The sequence below is a fragment of the Pantherophis guttatus genome, chromosome 2 (genome assembly GCF_059756535.1).
Source record: "Pantherophis guttatus breed Tessera chromosome 2, ASM5975653v1, whole genome shotgun sequence".
NCBI lineage: Eukaryota > Metazoa > Chordata > Lepidosauria > Squamata > Colubridae > Pantherophis > Pantherophis guttatus.
The window spans coordinates 289983558-290010689 of NC_142064.1; the positions used below are offsets into that span (position 1 = coordinate 289983558).

The window sequence follows — 27132 nt, forward strand, 5'->3', positions numbered from 1 at the left end:
ACAAATTAAGGACACTTAAGTCCCTAAAGGGATCTCTCTCCCGTCCTGTATATAGCCCTGATGTGGGTCATATTAATAAGGGAAATAAGTTTTTTTAAATATATATATATATATATATATATATATATATATATATACATTTGTCAGGGTTCCAAGTAATACCCCCAACAGAAGTAAAACTCCAACGCAGGCATTTCCTCAAAGTTCCATTTTATTAGAGATGTCATATTGGCACATCTGGGAAAACCTGAATCTGAAAGTCCCCCTGGGTTTTCCCCAACCAAAAGAAAGTCAAAAGTCTCTTTCCCTGCATCCACATGTCCATCACATGGTCCAATCAATTCACCATCACAACTTGAGATGTTTCTCCAGAATAGAATGTTACATATTTTCTTTATTTATTTTTCTTCCATCACTAATAGTATCTGGTCAAGTGTTGTTGGCTCTTTATAGAAACCATGTGTCTTTGCATCTTTCTCATATCTTGATTGTATTTGCAGGTGTGGCCACCATGCTAGGCCCACATCTTGGTTTTGTAGTTCCTGTTTTGTTTGTAGTTCCCCTTCCTCATTCAGAATGTCTTTATATTTTACAATTTTTTCCGAGTTTACAACATTTGGATGTATCAGTGCTTCCATTGTGGAATGCAAAATTGGTATTTTCATATAGTTTTTAGCTTTAACCTTTTCCCATACCAAGAGTAGAGCATTTCTTACATAGTGTCTGTTAAGCCCTCGTTGGAGTCTGAATCCGAGGGAAAGATGAACAGCTGACAGAGAGCGAGAGTGGCTCCATTGCCTGTGGAGGAAACTGGGGAAGGGCAAAGTCAAGATGGGCAGAGCAGGGGAGAGGTAGAACAAGGGAGAGGGGATTCAGATGAAGACCAAGGCCCACCCCTTCCTCATCCTAGGACATGCAGGGAAGAATAGAGAAGAGAGCAACATGGGTTGTATGGCTTACGTGGGAGGAAAGAGCCCCAATTCCCTTCACAAGGCACACCTGGGGATGGAGTTTAAAGGAGAGGAAAATGGGAGGGTCAGTTGTTGGGAAGAAACAGAGTTTGTCATGTTAATTGCTTTATCGGAGTTCCTGGCATCCTCCCAACTGGTTTGATTTATTGCCATGTTACTTTACTTCTGGAACTCCTTATCTTGCTTGCCCTGCCAGATTAATTACTTTATCTTGCCTTGTTAGATTTATATTTGGACATTTTCTGCTTATAACGCTTGGATTGAAGTATTTTCAGCCAAAGGCTGTTACTGATTTGTGGGTGAGTTTTTCTCCAGACCGGAGATTAAACAGGACATTGTGCAGACAAAGTTGGAGCTAATAAAGGGATTCATACTTATTTTCTGGCTGTGTTGCCTTTATGCCATGTCCAGGATCATCAGTGTTTATGAAAATATGTATTTTATTCTTTTCCTACCAGAAAAAGGCATGCCATCCCAATTGAAGATCATGTCCCTTCAACAGTCGTAGTCTTCTATGTCTTAGATTTAGCCATTCTTTCACCCAAGTTAGTACAGAAGCCTGGTAATAAAGCTCCCAATCCGCAACCCAAAGCCCCCATTGTTATTAGATTCTTGCAGCATTTTCAGTCTTATTCTTGTTCTTTTTTGTTGCTTAACGTATTTCAAGATTATTGTATTTTTGTATTGTATTGTATGTATCTGGCAGATAACAATCCGAAGCACATGTGGTAGGTGTTAGCATCTAACTAACTATAAGGGCAACACGAGGAACATGGTCAACACTGACGCCCCGTTGGTGGAGGAGTTGAACACCTTCACACGCTACGAGGTGAAAAGACCAGATCCTGTAGCCACTGCCTGCCGGCCTTCTGATTCCCAGCCACTCCCTCTCTACAAACACCAAGTGAGAACTGTATTGAAGGATGTGAATCCTTGCAAAGCTGCAGGCCCAGATAGGGTCCTGGGGATAGTGGTAAAGAATTGTGCCGATCAATTAGCTGGGTCCTGACAAGGATCTTTAACATCTCTCTGCAATTGGCCTGTGTTCCATCATGCTTGAAAGCAGCCACTATTGTCCCAGTCTTGAAACAGCAACTAACTGCCTAAATGACTACAGACCTATTGCACTAACATCTGTACTGATGAAATGCTTCGAGATTGGTTCTCCAACACCTTAGGACATGCCTCCCATTAGACTTTGACAAACATCAGTTTGCCTACAGGGGGAATAGGTGGACAGACAACGCCATACCTACTGCTTTACATTCTATAGCGAGCCATCTGGAGAAACCCGGGAACTATGACAGGATGTTTTTCATAAAACTATTGCTCAGCCTTCAATACCATTCTTCCGAGCATCCTTATCGAAAAGCTGATTGACTTGGATTTTCCTTTCCATTTGTGACTAGATCAAAGACTTTCTGAGGGACTGGCCACAAACTGTGAGGGTTGGGTCTGTCATATTCACCTCCCTGAAACTTAGCACTGATTTCCCACAGGGTTGTGTGCTCAGTCTCTACCTGTATTCACTGTACAAAAAATTGTGTATCATCTGACCCATCCACTGTGATCATTAAGTTCACAGATGACACCACCATACTGGGTCTTATTACAGATGGAGACAAAACAGTGCACAGGGGGGAGGTTCAAAAACTATCCACATGGTGATTAAAAAAAACCTGCACCTGAACATCAGTAAAATGATGGAAATGGTGTTGAACTTCTGGAGGAAGAGTGAGAAACCTGCCTCACTTTACATCGAGTGGGGCTGTGTAGAGTCTCCTCCTTTAAATTCCTGGGAGTCTATCTCAGCGAATACCTCACCTGGAAAAAGAACATGATCCAGTTGGGCAGGAAGGCCCAACAGAGACTCCATTTTCTTAGGATCTTGCATAAAAACAAGGTGGAACAACAACTGATGACATCCTTTTATCGGTCCACAATAGAAAGCGTCCTCACTTATTGCATCATGGTATGGCATGCCGGCTTGACAGCAGCGGATAGAAAATTATTACAGAGGGTGGTGAGCAGAACACAAAACATTGTAGGCTGTCCCTGATACCACTAGATGAGATCACTAGGGCTTGTTGCCTTAGAAGAGTGAGGAAAATTCTCAGGGACAATTCTCACACTGGTCACTACTTCTTTAAACTCCTACCATCGGGAAGGAGATATAGAAGCATAGCCAACTGGACGAACAGGCTGAAAAACGTTTTTTATCCGTGGGCTGTCAAGATTCCTGAATGCAAAATAACATCATAACTACATAGTACGATGGACTTGCAGGGCCGGTGCAATGTGTAACATGCTCGCACTGGTGCAATAGGACTGGGTGTTTGTTAGTATGATTTATTGGATAAGGGATTTTAAGTCTTCACTGTGAGTTGTAATGCGTTGGGAAGGTGCACTGAGGGAGCTCCACCAATCTCATTGTACATATGTTGTTCAGTGACAATAAAGGTTGTTATTATTATTATTATTTAGCTCATCAAAGTATTTTTTTCTCTACTTTTATAGGGATTGTTTGGAACAAAAAGAGCACCTTCAGCAGGATATTAATTTTTATGGTTATTATTCTTCCTCTCATTGACAGTTGCAAGGTTTTCCAGTTCTCCAAGTCCAATTTAATTTATTGTATTAATCTTTTATAGTTATGTCCTTTAATTGTTGCACATCTCACTTAAGTATGTTACGTATACTCCCAAATATTTAACTTGACTACCTAAAGGTCTATCTTCTTTGTCCATTCATTTTTATATTTATCCGTAAGGGAAATAAATTGATTGCTGTCCACAGTATATTTTCTGCCCATTGTGGATTCTTTCTTGAGAAGCATTCTCATTCACAAAAACTCCTTCCGCGTTCTGTACATTTCTATTTCCCTCCGCTGTGGATCCTCTTATGTAAACCAAGGTTACTGTTGAATCTGAAGCTCTTCCCACATTCCAGGCATATATAGGGTTTCTCTCCTGTGTGGATCCTTTTATGGGAAGTCAGAGACCTACTGGCAGCAAAGGTCTTTCCACACTCTGTGCACTTATAAGGTTTTTCCCCTGTATGGACCCTGTTATGCAAACTAAGTTGATTGCTTCGGCTGAAGCTCTTCCCACACTGTATACATTTATAGGGTTTCTCTCCTGTGTGTGTCCTTTTGTGAGAAGTAAGAGAAGTCTTGATAGTGAAGCTCTTTCCACACTCCATACATGTATAGGGCTTCTCTCCCGTGTGGATACGCTTATGGAGGATCAGGTAACTGCTGGTTTTATAACTGTTTCCACACTCCATGCATTTATAGGGTTTTTCTCCTGTGTGGACCCGTTTATGAGAAGCAAGGCTACTGCTTCGGCTGAAGCCCTTCCCACAGTCTAGGCATTTATAGGGTTTTTCTCCTGTGTGGACCCGTTCATGAGAAGTAAGAGCACTCTTTACACTGAAGCTCTTTCCACACTCCATGCATGTATAGGGTTTTTCTCCTGTGTGGACCAGTTTATGGGAAGCAAGGGTACCGCTTTGGCTGAAGCCCCTCCCACAGTCTAGGCATTTAAAGGGTTTTTCTCCTGTGTGGATCAGTGTATGACAATTAAGAGAACTGCTTTCCCTGAAGCTCTTTCCACACTCCATGCATTTAAAGGGTCTTTCTTCTGTATGTATCTTTTCATGGGTTGTAAGAGAACACTTCGTTCTGAAACTTTGTCCACAAATCACACATTTATAAGGTTTTTCCCCTGAATGGATCCTTCTATGGCACATCAGGTAATTACTACTTCTGAAGCCCTTCCCACATTCTATGCATTTAAAGGGTTTTTCTCCAGTATGTACCCTTTTATGGGAAGTAAGGGAACCCTTCACACTGAACCTTTGTCCACAATCCACACATTTATAAGGTTTTCTCCCTGTATGGATCCTTTTGTGGCATATCAGGTAACTACTAGTTGTGAAGCTCTTCCCACACTGCATGCATTTAAAGGGTTTTTCTCCTGTGTGGACCCGTTTATGAGAAGTAAGAGAACTCTTTACACTGAAGCTCTTTCCACATTCCATGCATTTATAGGGTTTTTGTCCTGTGTGGACCCGTTTATGGGAAACAAGGCTACCGATTTGGCTGAAGCTCTTCCCACACTCCGTACATTTATAGGGTTTTTCTCCTGTGTGGACCCGTTTATGACAATTGAGTGCACTGCTTCCCCTGAAGCTCTTTCCACACTCCATGCATTTATAGGGTTTCTCTCCTGTATGGATCCTTTCATGGGACGTAAGGGAACACTGCATACTGAACCTTTTCCCACAATCCACACATTTATAAGGTTTTTCCCTTGAATGGATCCTTCTATGGCATATCAGGTAAATACTACTTTTGAAGCTCTTTCCACATTCTATGCATTTAAAGGGTTTTTCTGCTGTGTGGACCCGTTTATGGGAAGCAAGGCTACTGCTTCGGCTGAAGCCCTTCCCACAGTCTAGGCATTTATAGGGTTTTTCTCCTGTGTGGAGCCGTTCATGAGAAGTAAGTGAAGTCTTGATAGTGAAGCTCTTTCCACACTCCAGGCATGTATAGGGTTTCTCTCCTGTGTGGAGCCGTTTATGGAGGTTCAGGTAACTGCTGTTTTTGTAGCTCTTTCCACATTTCATGCATTTATAGGGTTTTTCTCCGGTGTGGACCCGTTTATGGGAAGCAAGGTCACAGCTTTGCCTGAAGCCCTTCCCACAGTCTAGGCATTTATAGGGTTTTTCTCCTGTGTGGATGCGTCTATGAGAAGTAAGAGAACTCTTTACACTGAACCTCTTTCCACACTCCATGCATGTAAAGGGTTTTTCTCCTGTGTGGACCCGTTTATGGGAAGCAAGGGTACTGCTGTGGGTGAAGCCCTTCCCACAGTCTAGGCATTTATAGGGTTTTTCTCCTGTGTGGATCAGTTTATGACAATTTAGAGAACTCTTTCCCTTGAAGCTCTTCCCACACACCTTGCATTTAAAGGGTCTTTCTTCTGTATGTATCTTTTTATGGGCTGTAATGGAACATTTCGTAGTGAACCTTTTCCCACAGTCCACACATTTGTAAGGTTTTTTCCCTGTATGGATCATTTTGTGGCATATCAGGTAACTACTAGTTGTGAAGCTCTTCCCACACTGTTTGCATTTAAAGGGTTTTTCTCCTGTGTGGATCCATTTATGAGAAGTAAGAGAACTCTTTACACTGAAGTTCTTCCCACACTCCATGCATTTATAGGGTTTTTCTCCTGTGTGGATCCGTTTATGACAATTAAGTCCACTGCTTCCCCTGAAGCTCTTTCCACACTCCATGCATTTATAGGGTTTTTCTCCTGTATGTATCCTTTTATGGGACGTAAGGGAACACTGCATGCTGAACCCTTTTCCAAAATCCACACATTTATAGATTTTTTTATGAGAAGTTAAATTACCTCTTCTCCCAATGTTTTTTCCACAGTCCACGCCGTTGTAGGGCTTCTCCCTTGCCTCGTTCATTTTATGTGAAGTAAGATTATTACTGCTGGAGCTTTTCCCAGTTTTGCAGGGGTTACTAACATTGGGGTTTGCTTTGGATCTTTTTCTACTTTGACATTTCCCCGTATTTTCTTTGGAATCACGTTTGGTCAGGAAGCGATCCATTTCCACACATTCAACAATAGATTTTTCTCTCCAGTTATGCTTCTTTTCATGTTTCTTCCTTCTCTGCTTATTTGTAGATGTCTCCTCAGCAATTTCAGTTGTGATTATTTGCAACGGTACTAAATTTGGCTCTTGGTCGTTTTCCTTCTTCTGTGCATCAAATGCTTGTGGGAAAAAAAAATAAATTAGAATAAACTACAACCTCCACTTTGGTGTCCCTATGCATAGATTTATCTATTACTGGGCATCTCCAGAGAAAGGAACGATGGAAATGACAGCATGCATATTACTTAATAACTTAAAAGATTAACATGGCTGATCATCTAACCCTCGGCAGTTAAAAATTTAAAGCAAAAACACATCTTGATATCAGGACGTGGCACACAAATTGTCTCGCATATAATGCACCCAACTTGCATGCAATAAGACAACATATGTCACTGCAACCCAAAGCAAGACAAACTTTATTGGTGAGTAGGACAACTGCAACAGGCAAAAATATTCTCTCCCTGAACATCTTCCCAATCACTGTGGTATAATGACCAGGGCCCAAGGATGACCACAAGACTGAATGTCAATACTTCCTGATCACCACACTGATCTCTTTCTTCTAAATGAAACTGTGCTACTTAGAAGACCATGAAGGGGGCCTGGAATTAATGTAAGAGGAAAAAAGAAGAGATGAAATCATTTTTAATAAGTTACGTATAGAGGAACCTTTACCTAAAGAGGCCAGCATCCTAGACGTTTCCAACATGACTTCTTGATACAAGGCTTTCTGGCTGGAATCAAGCAGCAACCACTCTTCACTGGTGAAATGGATGGCCACCTCCCCAAAGGACACAGGACCCTAAAGAAGGAAGAATCCCTGTGAGCAGACTTGATAGAATTTGAAAAATCTCCTTCAATTTGCAAATCCTAAAAGTACAAATGTCTATGGAGATTCTCAGTTATCCATAGTCATGGTTGTCCCAAAGGTGCTTTCTTCAAAAGGCAACTGGACTTTATGGTTTTTCTTTGAAGGCATTTCGCTTCTCATCCAAGAAGTTTCTTCAACAATCAGAAAGTCCAGTTGCCTCTTGAAAAAAGCACCTTTGGAACTAAAAGCCAAAGTAAAAGTAAGGAATGGACATTTCCCTAGATGGACTCAACACATTATATGACAAAAAGGGCAGAATTCACAGCCTACTGCTGACATTCAATTAGTCCATGTTTTATCACCTTGACTGACTCTGCTGACCTTCAGTATCATCAACCTGCCTTGATCAAGTGGCATAGAGTGCCTTAAGATAAACCATCTACCACTGGCCCCAACATTTCATGTTTGCAAGAGGTTCTGCGGGATTTCTGTCTGATATCGTAAGCAAATAATCTTTGTGATTCTTTAAAGGGTCACCCTTGCTCACACTCATGAACATTTCAATTTAACATTTTTGTTTTCGAAGTATAAAATACAAAGAAAAAAAAAACATGGAAAAGTAAGAAGAAAGGGGAAAAGGGGGGATGACATGGCTTACAGCTGACATGGCCAGAGAATCACTTCTCCCTGGACTGTCGTTTTTCCAATTTAACAACAGGAGGAGCAGGATTCCTTTTGGCCGCTTGACTTTCCGAGGTTAAGGAAAGTCCCAGAATCATCCCTCAAGATTCTCCGATAACAACAACAACCTGCAAGTAGTTTTAGAAGCTGAGCTTCCAAGATAACTGGTGAGCTGAAGCTGGGAGGTGGGGTCCAAACTATGTCGTTGTTGTAGTTCTCTTAAAGAAAATAATTATAATAAGCTTAAGCAACAGATAGGACAGGATTTGGGGAAATGGGGAAACTTGCAGTTATCTTTGATTGGTAGAATTGCAACTATTAAGATGAATATTTTACCTAGAATTTTGTATCTTTTTCAAAAAATTCCTGTAAAGCTGGGTAAGGAATTTTTTACAGATTTAAATAAAATGGTTTTGAAATATGTTTGGCAGGGAAAGAAGGCAAGGATAAAACTTAAATTGTTACAAGATACAAAGATGAGGGGTGGTTTTGGATTACCGGATTTTGATTTATACTATCAAGCGGTTTGTTTAATGTGGATTAAAGAATGGGTGATATTGAAAAATACTAGATTATTAAATTTGGAGGGACATGATAAAGGAACCATAGTTCCTTTATGGTATAAAGGAACTAAAATTCAGGGGTATTTTAGAAGGCACCAGATACGTGAAGCTTTGTTTTTGACATGGGAGAAGATCAAAAAGTACCATTATCTGAAGATTCCAGTCTGGGTATCTACAATTGAAGCTTTTTCTTATCCAGTGGTATTTGAAGGGGAACAAATTGTTAGATATAATGAATTATTGGATGAAAAGGGTGAACTTAAATTGAAACAAAACTTAGAAGATCAGGGAATTAAAAAAGATTGGTTTTCATACATGCAAATACTTTCCAGATATCGAGAAGACTTTAAACAAGAAGGTATTTATAGTGTTTCGACTGGTTTAGACAAGATATTAATGGGTTCAGATGACCATATAATTAAAAAGCTATATGGATATTTACTTGAAGCAAAACTGGAAGAAGAACAAGTTAAAGAATCAATGATAGCATGACGGAAAAATTTTGGTTATAGTATTGATTTAGAGAAATGGCAAAAATTGTGGTCACATAATTATAAAATGACAATGTCAACAGCATATAAAGAGAATTTGTATAAGATGTTTTACAGGTGGCATCTACCCCCGACGAGAATAGCCGGGATGTTTAAGAATAAATCGGAGAAATGTTGGAAGTGTCATCAAATTCCAGGATCGTATTACCATATATGGTGGACATGCGTGGAAGCAAGATTTTGGACTAAAATACATACGTGGTTAGAAAAAATGACAAAGAGATATATTGACTTTAAACCAGAAATATTTTTACTAGGAATTTTACCAGAGACATTTAATAAAGAATTACAATACTTAATTGTGAACATTTTAACAGTGGCCAGAATTGTATTTGCCAAAAACTGGAAAGGAGAGAAGATAATTACCGATGAAGAAATTATTATGAAAATGTTGGACTGTGCTGAAATGAGTAGATTGACATTTGAAATAAGAGAACAGGAAGATAAACAATATTATTTGATATGGGAGATATTTTATCAATGGTTTGATAAAAAAGTATGGAGATGAGATAGCATATATGAAATGTTTAAATATGTATTTTTAGTTTAAGTAAAGAATAATTGTTATATGAGGAGATTTGGAGAATTGTAAGCACGAAATGATTTTAACAGATTGAGATGCTGTCTATAATTTTGTTTGTAAGTTTGTAAGGATGATATTTTTATGTTATTGTTGTGTTTTTTTTAATTATTTTTTTACTTTATTTTTAATCTAAAATAAAACTTTTTCAAAAAAAAAACTATGTCGTTGTTGGACAAAAGAGCCATTTTGGCATTTATTTTTCAAAGAAACAATAAGCTGTATCCTTCATTTCTTAAACAATTTATGAGACTATTACCTTTAGAAGCTATACAGGCTCTTTAGTTACAGCTTACCACTGGTTTTTGAACGCTATTTTTGACACTTCTTTATTATAAAACAACAGGGAGAGGATTGGTGGAGGCAGCCAAAATAAGGAAGCATGGAATATTCATTTGTTTGAAATATAAGGATAAAAGCTGTGGTTTTAATCTAATACTATGTTTTCCCAAAAATAGAACCAGGTTTTATAATTCTTTGGTTGCCAAAATAAGCACCAGGGCTTATTTTCGGTGAGGTCTTATTTTTTTCGTGGCCGCAACAGACAAAGAGTGTCGTGTGTGTGGAGGACGAAGCTTCTATATTATTCCCCACAGCAAGAAGTTGAGATGGTTAAAATGATTCTTTTATCCAAATAAGAGGTCATATTTCATTTTGTCTCTAGCCTGAAATTGCTTCAGGATTTTCTGTTTGCAATGAGAAAAAAAAAAGAAACTTTTATTCTGTTTTTGGAAACTAGACAGGCTTATTTTTATAGAAATAATTTGTACATTATGTTGTGTAGAAGCAAAACCTTATCACTGTAATGTTGTTACCTTCGACGGTACCAAAGAGTGTCGAAAGTTGATGGCTTTTTTTTCTCCCATTACACGATACCCCCTCTTTTCTCCTTCCTCTCTTCTTATTTTTTGATGTTTTTTTCCTTTGTATTTTATACTTCAATAAACTAATAAAAAATTGGGAAAAAAATTAAATTGGAAAAAAAAAACCCACTCATGAACATTCATGAAAATACTAGGGAGGTGTTTCCAGGCATCAAGATGTAGATGATACACAAAGCAATTTCTGTTTCTCCTGTTTTCCTCCCTTTCTCCGACAATAGGAAAACAAGATTATAATACTTGTTTAGTTTAGGCTAAACTAATAAAGTAAATTTAGCCTAACTATTCATGTGTCTTTTTTGCTTTACTTGGGACAGGCATCATGAAGTGCCCTGTGGCATTTTTTGAAACCATCATTATACTGTACAACCACTAAAGAATTCCATAGATCTCCAAATCTTTGTTGAGAGGTGGGCCTAGTTTGACTGATTGTAAATTTAAATTTCTAATTTCCTTGTTGTGCTTTGCTCAGGAATAGCAGTATCATAGGTTGAGTCCCCAAAGGAAACCAGAGCTCTCCTACTCCTCCCTCATATAAATTGCTAATTTCTTCCTTCCTACCTGAGACAGGAATCCAGCAGCTCCTTCAGCTTCACCAATAGAAGGAGATGATTCAATGAACAACGGTGACTCCATTTTGTCCACTGGGAAGGAGAGACAGGATGGAAACAGGAAAGGGTTCAATGTCATCTTTTCTAGCTTGAAGGCACAATTTAAGATTTCTTCCTGTCCTGCCCAGGAAATCTCCATTTCTTTCTCTTCTACACTCTGCCTTTCATAGGCTCCATCATGGGAGCCAAGAATGAAAGGAGAAGACCAAACCCATCGCATGCTGAAGAACAAACCTCAGTTAGATTGTTCTCCTAACCTTTGGAACAACATCTGGAAGCTCTTGGCAACCAAAGCATTTGCTCAATCACTGTAAATTCTCCCCCCACTCTCTGCGGTTTGAAATCAGAGAAATTAGTGACAGTGTTGGAAATGGCCCAGCAGGGATCTATGTAGGAATTTAGTCAAAAATATCTCTTAATGAAAGCCAAAAACAAAGAGAAATCTCTCAGAATGGAGGAGGAGCCAGAATGCAACTCAAGGTGTTCCCCACAAGAGTCTTCTGGGAAAGGCCAACCATAGGCTTGCTCTGAAGGGAGGGAATTCCTTTGTGTGCCTTAAGTCTTCTAGCTTGAAGACAGAGTTCTTTCTTTCTTATTGGGTCACTTTCTACTAAGTCCAACGACTAAGACACGAGAAGATACAGAGAATTAAGGAGAACTAGACTTTTTCTAGAAAGTCTCTAATCCAGTGGCTCAGTCTCCCCTTACCTAGAGAGGTATCCTGACCTTGACTTTTATCCTTGGGAATCCCTCTGAAAGATCAGGAGAAAGATTTGTGAGATCCATCCAATTCCTCCCCATTCCTGGAAGGATCTCAGAACCTGAAATATAAGCGAAGAAGAGCAGTTAAGAGGACAGGACAAAAGAGGATCTGCATTTATTTTCTGCCCACAAGACCCTTCTGTCCATCAGTGGCGATGGATGTGACCCAATAGGGGAATTCAGGGAGAAATGGAAGAATTCAAGCAAGTGAAGATCCCTTCAGATTCCACAAAAGAAGCTTCTCTGACCTGCAGCTCTTCCTGCTTCTCCTCTCCTTTGACAGGCTTAGCAGGGATCTTACAGCCACTGGCAACGCCGGACAGCTGGTCTCCGCTGGCTCTCCAAAGATCCTCCCAGCCTCGGAATCTGAATCTGAATCTAAATGGAGATGTGAGCAGAGGATTCCTTCCTTCTCTCCTCCCCACTCCCCAATTCGTGGATCTCCCCGCATGCGCAGCCAAGAGCAGCTATGGGGCGGACTTCCCGCTCCCTCCGACCTCAGAATCTCCTTCCCTCCCCTGGGCAGGATCTGAGTCGCGGGATCGATCCCCTCTTACCCGCCCCCACCGGATTCCCAGGGAGCAACTCTCAGCCGGAACATTCAGAACAATCAGCCGGAGTGGAGCATGCGCAGTGGTCTCTTCACTCGGCAGCCAAGAGAGCGCCCCCTGCCGGCACCTGGGGTGAAGTCGCGCCCGGGGGGGGGGGCAGCTTTGGAGGGATGGAAAGAGAGACTCGCACCGTCAAAGCTTAAAGGAAAACAGACACGGGAAAAGTGAAAGTTTTCCCGGGAAGCAAAATTGTCATTCCCTTGTCAAGGGTGGGGGAATGGGAGGGACCATTGATTCTGGTGGGGGTAACGGGAAGAAGGTTACTGCGCCCCCACCCCAAGGGAGACCTTGGGGAAAAGGCTGCAGGGCGAGGGAGGCGGGAGCTTGCGGGACTCCTCCCCTTTCCTGTCGGCCACGCCCCTCCCAGTACATTTCCCTCAGACGGAGAAGCGGGAAAAGTGGATCCGAGAAGAGTGGGAGGAGCCTATTCTGGCGGGAAGAACTGAGAGAGACTGACGGATGCGGCTCTGAGGGAAGCGCCGCCATTTTGGGATCTTTGGGGTCCTCAGGAAATGATTCGACTCTTCCTATCTCTGGGTCAGAGATCGAACTGGGCCTCCTAGTTGTCTTTTCTCCCTTTGCCCCCAGTGTCCTCCTCAGGAGCCCCTTTCCGGCTTCTCTTATGGGAGACCTCCCAAGGGACCCTTTGAAATCATCCCGTCACTGAGGCGAATGAATGGGACGATCCCCAGATCCCCTCAATGGATCCCTTCCAAGCCCTCGGCCTCCACTCGCCCCCAAAGACCCTTCAGAATAATGATGGTGTTTCTTTCAGGGCTTCATTTGCAAAGGGAAAGAGTGGAATCGCTGGCTGGAGAATAAGGAATATGTTGAATGGACTTATTCCATTAGTACAGAATTTAATTGTATCAAATGGAAAGATAAATGTAGATGCTGCCTGGACCTCCCCACCATGACTCAAAGTGCAAACCTTTAAAGGCCAAAAATATCTTCCAAGTTGTAGAAAGAGGCAAAAGGCTGAAATTTTCTGGTTCCCCTTTGAGTCTTCTGGTGCAAAGGAAGAAGAGAAAGTTGGCCAAAGCACTTTCAATGATGCATGGATTATCTCCACAGATGTAAAATTACATAATTGGGAAGTTCTGCTCAAATTCCATACATTTATAAGGAGTGTAATGGTCTTCCCACATTAAAATAGGCTCTAGTTTCACCGCTTTGTTGCTGCCTTTATAGGTGGATCCTGCATTGAGAATGCTTTCCTCATGTTCCATGGATGTATGTGCATCGTTCATTCATAAACCAGGGAGCCTGGTTTAGCTCAACAGACAGAAGCACTGTAATTTAACACCAGCTGTCTGCAATTAAAGTAAGATCGAATCCCGCCAGGCTCAAGGTTGACTCAGCCTTCCATCCTTTCTAAGGTAAGTAAACTGAGGACCCAGTTTGTGGGGGCAATAAGCTGACTGTATAAATATACAAAAGTATGAAGGCTATTGCTTAACGCACTGTAAGCCGCCCTGAGTCTCCGGAGAAGGGTGGCATATAAATCAAATTAAAAACAAAAAAAACAAAAATCATTCTCTATGGTGTGTGAAACTGAATCAGATCCGAGCTCATTCCACCTTCTACCGCTTTCTAACATTTTATTATACTCTTTCCCCCCCATGAAAGTCTCCTGCGTATTCATCTGATTTCTTCATTTAATTTTCTTCTTCAATGCATATTAAGTAGGAAACATTTACATTGCACAACAATTATTGTTCCCAATAATTTATTATATTAACCTTGCAAACCAATACAGTTACTAAGATGTTATTTAAAAAGCTATGCTAAGATAAAAAGCACAAAGTCATAATCATACTAGAAAAAGGAGTTGTTCCTAACTTGCAATGCCATGGCCCCTTAAAATTTCAAATCAGATTGACCTTTCTATTAACCTTGATATCACAAAATTGGCACTAAAGTGATACTTTAAAACCTTGACCCAATAGAAAATATGGTTCTGGTTATTTACATGGAGAAATGAATAACTGACTAATTTAAATTAAGCAATTTAAGTCCCTCCTTTTAAAAAAAGACATTGCTCATATGGTACAATGTTAGATCAATAAAACCATTTTTAAAGTAAAGAGGCATCAGCTGTGATAAACTGACCAGTTATGTTTCTCCTTTCAGCTGGGTTAATGCAAGTTTGCACCAGACAAATACAAGTCTAAGCAGGCATGTACATACAAATATTCAGGAAAAAAAATTCACTTCTAAACAAAACCTATGCACGTATATGAAAAAAGAATCAACAGCTTATGTACCTTGCTACATGTTTAAAGGCGGCCAGTAGCATGAACACAATTACATCAATTCTCCACAAAGCATGGAGCCTGATCAGACTTACTTCAGATGTTGCTTCTTGTCTAGATAAAACAGCTTGACCAGACAGGTTTTAACATAATGAATGTGACAATTTACATTATGAAGACCACTTGGAGTATTGCATCCAGTTTTGGTTACCACAATATAAAAAAGATGTGGCAACTCTGGAAAGAGTGAAGGGAAGATCAACAAAAATGACTAAGGCTAAAACATATGAAGAACAGTTGCAGGAATTAGATGTCTGGTTTAATGAAATGAAGGACTAAGGTGACATGATAGCAGTGTTCCAATATCTGCCACAAAGAATAGAGCATAAAATAATAGGGTTGGAAGAGACCTTGGAAGTCTAGTCCAGGGTCAACCCATTCTCCAGAGCACCGGAAGTCAGAACAAGAAGCAATGGATGGAAACTAAGCGAGAAGAAAACCAACCTAGAACTACAAAATTTCCTGACAACTTGCCTCCAGAAGTTGTGGGTGCTCCAACATTGGAAGTTTTTAAAGAAACATTGAATAGCCATTTATCTGAAATGGTATTGGGTTTCCTGCTTGAGCAGGGATAGAAGATTCCTTCCAACTCTGTTATTGTTAATTTAATAATTATTCTCAGGAGCTGAATCTGACTGGTAAAATGGTATTAAGATGGTATTAAGAAATCTATTTTGGAAGTTCTTTCCAAAATCCATATTTTTATTCAGTTTCTCCTATGGCAGGCGATTCTAAAAAAAAAAAAAAAAAGGACCGTTTACTTCAGGTGTCTTCTACAAGATCCTTGAATCAGTCCTTTTATGGGAATTAACTTGATTTCTTCATATTAAGATTTTTCCACACACTGCATGAATTCCCCCCTCTGGCTTTTTTCATAAGAAGTTAAGAGTCCTGTTTTCACAAAACCCTTTTCCGCTTCCAACACATTTCTACCGTTTTTCTCCTGTATGTACTCTTTTATGGGAATTTAGATGACTTTTCAACCGGAAGTACTTACCACACTCTGTGCAATGATAGAGTTTCTCCCCTGTGTGGATACTAATGTGTTTAGTAAGAGAACCTCTCGTAACAAAACTTTTTCCACATTCATTGCACATATAGGGCTTCAACCCTGAATGGATCCTTTTATGACAAGTCAGGTGACTGTTGTGACTGAAACTCTTCCCACATTCCATACATTTATATGGTTTCTCTCCTGTGTGGATCCTCTTATGGGAAGTAAGGGAATCACGATGACTAAAGCTCTTTCCACATTCCAGGCATCTGTAGGGTTTCTCTCCTGTGTGAATCCTTCTATGAGAAGTCAGGTGGCCATACCAATTGAAGGTCTTACCACAGTCCATGCATTTATAAGGTTTTTCCCCTGAATGGATCCTTTTATGGTAAGCAAGAACACTGCTCTTGCTGAAGCTCTTCCCACACTCCAGGCACTGATAGGGTTTTTCTCCCGTATGGAGCCTTTTATGATAATTAAAAGAACTGTTTATACTGAAGCTCTTTCCACATTCAGTACACTTAAAGGGTTTCTCTCCTGTATGGATCCTTTTGTGGGAAACAAGATCACTGCTTCGGATGAAGCTCTTCCCACATTCTGTGCATTTATAGGGTTTTTCTCCCATATGGATCCTTTTATGGTATCTAAGAGAACTGTTCATACTGAAGCTTTTTCCACACTCAACACACTTATAGGGTTTCTCTCCCGAGTGGATCCTTTTATGAGAGGTAAGGGAACTGTTCATACTGAAGCTTTTTCCACAGTCCGTACATTTATAGGGTTTTTCCCCGGTGTGCATTCTTTTATGGGAGGTCAGGTGATTGCTGTTGCTGAAACTCTTTCCACACACTGTGCATATAAAGGGTTTTTCTCCTGTGTGGACCCTTTTATGGGAAGTAAGCTGACTGCTGTGGCTGAACCTCTTCCCACACTCTAAGCACTGATAGGGTTTCTCTCCTGTATGGACCCTTTGATGAGAAGTAAGGGAACTTTTCATACTAAAGCTTTTCCCACAGTCTACGCATTTATAGGGTTTTTCTCCCGTGTGAATTCTTTGATGAGAAGTAAGGGAACTTTTCATACTAAAGCTTCTTCCACACTCCAGGCATTGAAAGGGTTTCTCTCCAGTATGAACCCTTGTATGAGAAGTAAGAGAACTGTTCATACTGAAGCTTTTTCCGCACTCTAAGCATTGATAGGGTTTCTCTCCAGTGTGGATCCTTTTATGAGAAGTAAGAGAACTGTTCATACTGAAGCTTTTCCCACACTGCAGGCATTTATATGGTTTCTCTCCTGTGTGGATCCTTTTGTGAGAAGTCAGGTGGCCATGCCAATTAAACGTCTTTCCACAGTCTGTGCATTTATAAGGCTTTTCCCCTGTATGGGTCCTTTGATGAGAGGTCAGATGATCTCTGTTCCCAAAGCTTTTCCCACACTCCAGACATTGATAAGGCTTCTCTCCCGTATGAATCCTTTTATGAGAAGTAAGGGAACTTTTCATACTGAAGCTTTTTCCGCAGTCTGTGCATTTATAAGGTTTTTCTCCTGTGTGGATCCTTTTATGGATGGTCAGGTAACTGCTGCTGCTGAAGTTCTTTCCGCACTCCAGGCATTTATAGGGTTTTTCTCCCATACGGGTCTTTTTATGATAAGTAAGGGAATTAATCAAACTGGAACTGTTTCTCCCGTCCTCACATTTATAGGAATTTTCCTTCATATGGATCATTTTATGTGGAATAATGTTGCTATTATTGCTCTTTTTAATTTCATAGTCATTACTAATCATGGATTTTCCTTTGAACATTTTCTCGCTCCCTTGAGTGTTGCGCAGGTTGCTTTCCTTGAAAATGCATTGGGTCAGAAAGTGATCCATTCCTGCACACCGAAGAGTGAACATTTCATTGCCATTGTAAGCTTGGTTTTTTTCATGTTTCCTCATTCCCCACTTATCTGCAGTTATTTCTTCTGGGATTTCAATTTTTATTATTTGCAATGGCACCAGATTTGGCTCTTGGTAATTGTCATTCTTCTGCTCATCAACTGCTTAGGGGGGAGGGGAGAAAGGAAATCAGAAATGTCAGATGTCCGGTGACAGAATATACATATCATTGCAAAATACTTTGTGAACTCTCAAGTTTCCACTTTCCCCTATGTATTCAAAATGGACAGTGAGAGAGAGAGGGAGAGAGGGAGATATTTATATATAAAGGGTGCAGGTATATATTTATATATGTGTATTATGTACAGTATGTGTGTATGAGTAGATATATATTTGGTCTTGAGAGCAGGTGACAGAATTTCATTTTTAATGTAGGCCAGTGTGCTCACAGTAAAATATGACAATAAAAGTTATCTTAAATTTTAAAATAATTGTAGGAGAAAATATGGTGATAAGGACAAGTGAAATAAGAAAAAAACATTTATACAGATCTCCCAAGGTGTAAATAAGCTGTCTAATGACTCCTTACTCTTACTTAAGTTTTCTTCCAGAGGAACCCTTACCTAAAGAAGCCATGATCCTACATGTCTCCAACATGACTTCTTGATGCAGGGCTTTCTGGCTGGGATCAAGCAGCAACCACTCTTCACTGGTGAAATGGATGGCCACCTCCCCAAAGGACACAGGACCCTAAAGAAGGAAAAATTCCTGTGAGCAGACTCGACAGAATTTGCAAGATCTCCTTCAATCTGCAAATCCTAAAAACATAGTATTATGCTTATTTGGACATTTCCCTGGCATGGCTCAGGATGTTATGTGATAACACCAATCCCTGATCTCTCAGAGAAGTGGGGGAGTGTTATACAATACATCCTTTTCATCTGTGTGTAAGTAACTTACACTAAAAGGTGTAAATTGTAACTTACATTAAAAATCCACAACCACCCCTAAAGGGGTCCCCTAACCCCTTTAACTCTTTCCTAGACAAAAAGTTCGGAAGAGGCCAATTTGAAATGACTTCATCCCAAAAGCATCCCAAATCAGCACTGATAAAGGTTTTAAAAGACAAATTGGAGTCAGGAGTGTCTTTGTTCTTCATCCAATTTGGGGGATCTCCTTAAAGCCCTGGGAAAAAAAAACTATTAAATTTTGAAAAGAAGGAATAACAGTGTAGCTCTTTTATTCAACTGTCTTTTTACAAATTAGGCTGGCAACCTCCTTATTGGCCTTCCCAAAATGATCAAGGATGGCACTATCCTTTGCTTGTTTTAAAGTGTAAACTATCATTTTTTAAGTTCAACCACATATTGTCACTAGAGAATTCAATACATTTCCAAAATAGTCTAGAGAGACAGACCAAGTGTGACTGGTCTCTAATTTAAATCCTAATTTCCCCGTCCCACGTTGCTCAGAAACAGCAGTATCGTATGGTGAGACTTCAAATGACCCCAATGCGGTCTCCAACTGCTCCCCAATATTAGCCCCAGATCTTTTCCTTCCTACCTGAGCTGGAAGTTCAGCTGCTCTTTTAGCTCCACCAGCACAAAGAGAGGAACTAATGAACAACGGTGACTCCATTTTGTTCCCTGGGAAGGACAGATGGGATAAAAACAGGAAAGAGATTAACTCCCATTTTTTGAGCTTGAAGGCATGACTTAGTATTTCCTCTTGTCCCAGAGAGGAAACCTCTACCTCTCACTCCTATGCTTTGCCTCAGTGGCCTTTCAAAGGCTCCATACTGAAAGTCAAGAATCAAAGAAGCCCACGGCCCCAGGGGTGAAATGCTCCTGGTTCGGACCGGATCGCCCAATCTGGTAGTGATGGCGGTGGGTGGTTTGGAGAACCGGTAGCAGAAGTCCCTGCCCCCCACCTGCCCAGCTGAGCCGCTCGATCATCAGAGGCTTTTTTTTTTTAACTTTTAAAAGCATTTTTTCTACAAATGCTTTTAAAAGTAAAAAAAAAAAGCCTCTGATGATCGCACAGCTCAGCTGGGATCATCAGAGCCTTTTAAAAGCATTTTTTCTACAACCTCTTCAGCCGAAGAGGTTGTAAAAAAATGCTTTTAAAAGCCTCTGACGATCCCAGCAGAGTTGTCTGATCGTCAGAGCCTTTTTTTTTCTTAAAAAAAAAAGTTGGCCACACCCAACCAGTCACATTACCCCATCACCAGGGCCAGATTTTCCTATAGGCTAACTAGGCTTCAGCCTAGGGCCTCAAGATCAAGAGGGGCCTACACAGTGGTGGGATTCTGGGGGTTCTAGGGGGTTCGGCCGAGCCCTTTGTTAAATTGCTGGCTCGCCCGCCCCTCACCTCCCACCTGCGCGGCGCCAGCCTACCGTAGCCAGGGTTGGGCAATTGTGGCTCTTTTACAACCTGTGGCCTTCAACTTCCAGAATTCCTGATGCAGCTTGGCTGTCTCAGGAATTCTGGGAGTTGAAGGCCACAGGTTGTAAAAGAGCCACAATTGCCCACCCCTTCCCTAGCCTGAGTTCCGCTGCCTGGGATCCACGTGGGCTGCCACGTGGTTCCCCACCGGCTCCGGACGCAAGAGAGCAGGATGGAGAAAGCAGCTTCCACGCCTTCACTCACCCTCACTCTCTGCTCTGTTGGATCGCCGGCCGTTCGCTCACCCCGCCCACTCCCCATCTATTGCTGCCTCTGATGGCTAGAGGAAAAAAAAACTGCAAATTCTTGCCGCGGGGCTTCAAAGGGCCGCCCTAGAGCCACTGGTGCAGCCGAACCGTTTGTTAAATTGCTGGCTTGCCCTGCCCCTCCGCACCACTATTGATTGCCAATAAATAGTGGTGGGCGAGGGGCGGGGGAGCCAGCAATTTAACAAAGGGTTCGGTGTTTTTTTTGTAATTTTATTGGCCCGGGAGCTTCAGCAGAGGCTAATTAGCCCTTGCTTAGATCGGCTCCCGACCCCCAGCTGATTTGCTCTCAGCTGTTTTGCTCAGAGCTCTGCGGCTTGCTTGGAAAGAGTGCAGATTTTTTTTCCCCTAGCTATACTGAAAAACGAAAGAGAAAGTAAAGCAGGCTGTTGGCTTTGCACTTTGGAAAATTAGGCAGGCACATTTCTTTTCTTTTTCCTCACCAAAAAAGGTAGGTGCAAACAACGGGAAATTTAGGGAAAAAGAGGAGATTTTAAAACACAAAAGAAAAAAGCTCTATTTAACTAGGGAATTGTAATAATTGAGATACTATTAATTGTATATTTCTGAAAGCAGAAATGGTTAAGTTGTGGTTTGGAGGAATATATGGGGGAAATTATTTGGTTTATTATTATTGGTAAATATAATTAATGGATTTGTAAGAAATTGGATGGCATGGAAATAATTGGAATACTCATGTTCATATTGATTAATATACAAAAAAGGTAGTTATATAACTAATTGATTTATATTAAAATGTTGAATTTATATTAAACAACTAATATTACATAATTAACCAATGTGAGGATGGATATAAAAATAGATGACAATGGGAAGGGGTATAATATAGAATAGAAGGGAAAAATTGAATTTGATTAAGATTAGAGATGAGGATGAAGGGTAATATTGGTTTTTTACAAAAATAGAGGAGGAATAAATATGGCAAAAAGGAAATATAGAAATTGTAAATTTAATTGAAATGACTGAACAGTTTAAATTTGTGAACTGGCCAAATACTCTGTTCAAAGAAAATACATTGTATGTTTGTATGTGTGTTTCTAATTATTGTTATTTATTCATATTTGTTCTCTTTTATTCTTTAAAGTTTAACAATTCATTCTTTATCTTAATATCTTTATATTTGTTTGGGGTTGGCTTTCTTCCCTTTCATCTTTTTTATTGTACAGCAATCTTTCTCCTCAAACCTACCACCTCTCTCTTTTCTTTCCTTCTTACTTTCTCTTCCTCCCCCTCTTCTTCTCCTCCCTATTTCCTCTTCCTTTCTCCTTCTCCTCCTCTCTTCCTCCCTCTCTTACCCTCCCTCCTACTCTAATTTCCCTTCCCTTCCTTCATCCCTCTCTATTGCTGTATCCTTTTATGCATATGGACTACTCAGAGGGCTGAAAAAGTTATTTCTGACTGGTCCTCGCACTTTTGACCAGTCCTTGAACTTACGACTGTCCTCACATTTTACGTTTTTGCCCTATCTTGTCACCATGGTGAAGAGAAGCAGTTGTGAAATGAGTGACATGGTTGTTAAGAAAGCTGCACGGGCATAAATGTGAGGATGGTCATAAGTGTGAGGACCGGTCAAAAGTGCGAGGCCCAGTCAGAAATGACTTTTTTCAGCCCTCTGAAAAAAGTCTATGCACATAGCCATGCCCACCCGGTCACATGACGAGCTACCCACGCCTACACAGTCACGTGACCAGCTAGCCACGCCCACCGTCACATGATTGCCAAGCCACACCCCCAACTAAGCCACGCCCACAGAACCTGTTGTTAAAAAAATTGAATCCCACCACTGGTGAAAGGGCCTCATAAGTGGAATAGCCTAGGGCCTCTTTCAATCTAAATCCGGCCCTGCCCATCACCAAGCCACGCCCACAGAACCGGTAGTAACAAATTTTACATTTCACCACTGCACAGCCCCAATACACACTGGAGAACAAACCACAATTGGATTGCTCTTCTAACCTTTTGGGAAGGAAGGAGACAGGGAAGAATACTCTTGGCAAACAAAGCATTCACTCAAGCAACAATTATCCTCTTCCCATTGCCTACACCCTGAAACCATACTGTTCTGGTATCCCAGAAAGACAAACCATTCTGGCAACCATCCCACTGAGAATTCTGGCACCCCAGGAACATGCCTGCAAGGGACAGATGGTGTTGGAGATGATCCAGAAAGGATCTGCAACGGAATTCGCTCAAAATTATGTATCAAGAAAGGCCAAAGACTGATTGCTCCAATCCCCATCGGTTAGAACAAAGAAAAACATCTTAGGATGGAGGATCCAGAACGCAACACAGGGCAATCCCCAGGCGAGTCAGTCTTCCGCAAAGGGGGAATTATGGGAAGGTAATCTATGAACTGAAGGGAGGGACTTTGTGAAACTGAAGCCCTCAAGCTTGAAGAGGCAGAGTTAAGTCTTTTTTGATGGGTCATCTTCTAATAAGTCCAACAACTAGACACGAGAAGACACAGAGAATTAAGAACAGCTTGAAGCTCTCTGGAAAACCTCCAAACATGTAAAACGTTGCCTTACCTAGTGAGACATCTTGACATTGATGTTTCTCCTTGGAGATCCCTCTGAAACACGACTTCTGAGTAGGGTTTGTGGGATCCACCTTTTCTTCAGGATAATTAGCCCCCACCTCCAGGAAGGACCTTAGAACCTGAAATATTTGCGAAGAAGAATTAAGAGGGCAGGAGATAAAAGAGGATCTGGATTTTCATTTTGTGCCCACAATGTTGCATGCCCTCAGTGTCCATCATTATGGATAAAAGAGGATAGTGGAAGAATTGCTCCAAATGTGTCCTCTGGAAGAAGACAAGAACAATTTCCTTAATGATGTTTACTAAATATCTGGTTGTATTTGGTATGGTATTGTATATTGTATCATATCGTATCCAGTGGTGGGTTTCTCCTGATTCGCACCGGATCACAAGAACCAGTAGTAAAAAAATTTAGTAGTTTGGAGAACCAGTAATAATATTGGCTGGCCACGCCCCTGGACCGGTCCTCAGCCCGGTCGCCACTTGCTTACCCCGCCTACCTCATCAGAGGCTCTTTTTTTAACTTTTAAAAGCATTTTTTCTACAACCTCTTTGGCTGAAAGAATGCTTTTAAAAGTTTTTTTAAAAAGCCTCTGATGATCACGCGGCTCAGATGGGATCTTCAGAGGCTTCTGAAAACATTTTTTCTGCAACCTCTCCAGCCGAGGAGGTTCTAGGAAAAAAAATTCCTTTAAAAGCCTCTGGTGATCCCAGCAGATTTGCCTGATCGTCAGAAGCTTCTAAAAGCATTTTTTTCTGCAACCTCTTAAGGTTGTAGAAATAATGCTTTTAAAAGTAAAAAAAAAAAAAAAAAGTTGGCCACGCCCACCGTCACATTACTCCCCTAAGCCACATTAATCACCCAAACTGTTAAGTAGGACCTTTAAGAATTACGGCACATTAAGCTTCCTCCATATTTCCCAAGAGGAATGTTTCTCACCTGGTGCACTCCCTTCTCCTCTGCCTGGCTTAGCAGGAAACCTTCGGCAAGGGCCACTGCCTGGCAAGTGGTCTCCGCTCGGCATTCCCGCACCCAGCGCTGCATCTCCCTGGGCAGGATGGCCAAAAACTGCTCCAAGATCACCCGATCCAACATCTGAGCCTTGGTGTGCTTTTCTGGCTGCAACCATCCCCAGCAAAGATGATGAAGGCGGCTGCAAAGCTCTCGTGGTCCTTCGTCCTCCTGAAAGGGGCTGTTCCTGAAGCGCCAATGCTGGATCTCAGAACTGAGGGCCGCCATCTCTGGGATCTTCTGCCTGGGTCCTGCCCAGACCTCCCCAAAGCTCCCGGGCTGAGCAGCAACAGGATCTTTCCCCACTCCTTTCCATACCAGGTGGATTGCATCCATTTTGACCTCTTGTCTGACAGGGATCCAGAAGGGCCCTGTGGATCTCCTGGGCCTCCAGATGTCTTTTCAGTCCTGCGGTCTGAAGGGGTTGCACAGAGAAGCCCGGAGAAGATTTTCAAGCCATTCAATTCTCAAGAAGCCTCCAGCTTTTACATCTAAGGAAGAAAAGAAAGGAAACTTCAACCCTGAGCTACAAATATTCTTCTTTAATTTTGAACGTCAGGAATTACCGACTTTCTCCTTCAGAAACTGTGATCGTTTAATCCAAATGAGGGCAAAGTGACATTTTGGAAGGGGGAGGGCCAAAAACCAGACGTTTCAGGCACAGGCTGCAAGGTTTGTTCCTCTCTCCGTCTCGACCCCTCCTCCCCTTGGAGACCAACCCTCATTTTGGGGGGGGGGTCTTCTCTGCAGAAGAAGTGCAGCTGAGCTCCATTGACACAGGGGTGAAATCCAGCAGGTTCTGAAGAACCAGTAGCGGAAATTTTGAGTAGTTCGGAGAATCGGCAAATGCCACCTCTGGCTGCCCCCCCCCCCCGAGTGGGGTGGGAATGGGGATTTTGCAGTACCCTTTCCCCTGGAATGGGGAGGGAATGGAGATTTTGTAGCATCCTTCCCCTGCTACACCCACCAAGCCACACCACGCCCACTAAGCCACGCCCACAGAACCGATAGGGGAAAAAAATTGGATTTCACCCCTGCACTGACAGCAAGAAAAACATTGCAGGTTTTACAAATGAATTCCGAGGCACAGAATCGGAGCTCCTCCAATGTCCCCCACCCCAAAATAGCTGGAAATAGGAGCCTTTGCAGAAGGCACGGGAGTGCCAGGCAGGGATTTCTTGGATTCTCTTTTGCTAGGAACGCTGCGAAGCAAACCTGGTTTATGCCCAATGTGAGGTTCCCGGGGGCTTCTCTCCCCCCACCCCCTCCCCAATGTCGGATGATCCCTTGCATGCAAAGCCAGGAGCAGGACTGGGTGCCTCCCCTCCCCTGCAAGCCTCGAGATCCTCGGTCCAGCAACCCCTCCGGCGTCCCTCCATCTCTCCACCGGCTTTTCTTGGAAGGGCGAGACCCGGCCGGCCGGGCAGGCTCTGCCTCTGGCTGGAAGGGGGCTGCTCGCGAACCCCCGAAGCGCAGCTCTCAACCGGTCCACCCAAGCCAGGCAATCGTGGCGGAGCATGCGCAGAGACCGAGCGAGCGAGCGAGTCGGCGACGAGCGCCCACTGGTGGCACTTGCGGGGATTGCCTCCCCCCCCTCCCCGGCTACTAACTGCGAGATCGCGAGGGGCACCTTAAAGGCAATCCAGGCCAACCCGTGCTCAATAAAACAGAGCAGACTTCTTTATTGGCCGAGTGTGATTGAACAATTTGCCTCCGGTGCCTAAGCTCTCAGTGTACATACAAGCAATAAGTGATAAATCATGATTGGATAGATTATTTATTATTTTATTTATTTATTACATGAATTTATATGCCGCCATTCTCCGGAAGGACTCAGGGCGGCGAACACAAGTTAAGAAACGAGTACAATAAAATCCCATTTTAATCCAAATAATTAATTAATAGTAAATAATAAAACCCGGAATCAGAGTCAGCCTATTTGTTTGAACAGCCAAGTCTTCAAGTCCCGACGGAAGGAACGGAGATCAGGAGCCGTCCGGAGATTAGTAGCTGGAAGGGACCTTGGAGGTCTTTTAGTCCAGCCTCCTGCTCAAGCAGGAGAAGCTGTACCATTTCAGACAAGTGACTGTCCAGTCTCTTCTTTAAAAACCTCCAGTGATGAAGCACCCACAACTTCTGAAGGCAAAATGTTCCAGTGGTTAATTGTCCTTCCTGTTAGGAAGTTTCTCCTTAATTCCAGGTTCTTTATTAGTTTCCATCCATTGTTTCTTGCCCTGCCTTCTGATGCTTTGGAGAATAATTTGACCCCCCTCTTCTTTGTGGCAGCCCCTCAAATACCTCAAATGTTGCAATCATGTCACCCCTAATTCTTCTTTTCTTTTTTAAATATTTTATTAGTTTTAAAAGTAAAACAGTGGACATTGCTCAACGTCTCTGGTTTCTAACATTTACGTCTAAATCAAGTTAGTAAGTAATCTATTCCTTGATCTATATATAAATTTACATATCTCCTATTTCATTATATATCAGGTATGCAGTATTTTACTTCCTAAACAACTAGGCGTGTATTTTATAAACCTATATTACATTCACAAATTCAATATACATTGATATATTGCTATATACATTTGTATATAACATTCGTTATCCCTTGTTTTTGGCATTCTTCCTCTTATCTAACCAATTATAAAATTTATTCCAGACTTCATAGTATGTTGATTCACTTTTGTCTTTGAGTTCTAAAGTAAGTCTGTCCATCTCTGCACAGCTGTAGATTTTGTGTATTACTTCTTCTGAGGGTATTTCTTTACACTTCCATTTTTTGAGCAAATGCTAGTCTTGCCGCGGTAAGTATATGCAATATTAAATAGGTTACATTATTGTCATATTTGCCATCTGTCATGCCCAGTAAGAAAAATTCCGGCTTATCTTCTATTTTAAACATTAATATCTCTTCTAACCAGCTCCTTATTTGCTGCCAGAAACTTTTGGCTTTTGAGCAC

General features: G+C 41.7%; 1 protein-coding gene across 1 annotated transcript; it reads right to left on the minus strand.

Moving 5' to 3' along the window:
- Window positions 1-388: 388 nt before the first annotated feature.
- LOC148116110 (uncharacterized) lies at window positions 389-25692 on the minus strand. The gene is given in 7 exon segments (XM_087884941.1): window positions 389-3931; window positions 3933-6340; window positions 16089-18050; window positions 18510-18636; window positions 19450-19532; window positions 23147-23276; window positions 24098-25692. Coding segments are annotated over 7 exon segments (5319 nt in total). The 5' UTR covers window positions 24506-25692; the 3' UTR covers window positions 389-3730.
- Between the last annotated feature and the right edge of the window lie 1440 nt (window positions 25693-27132).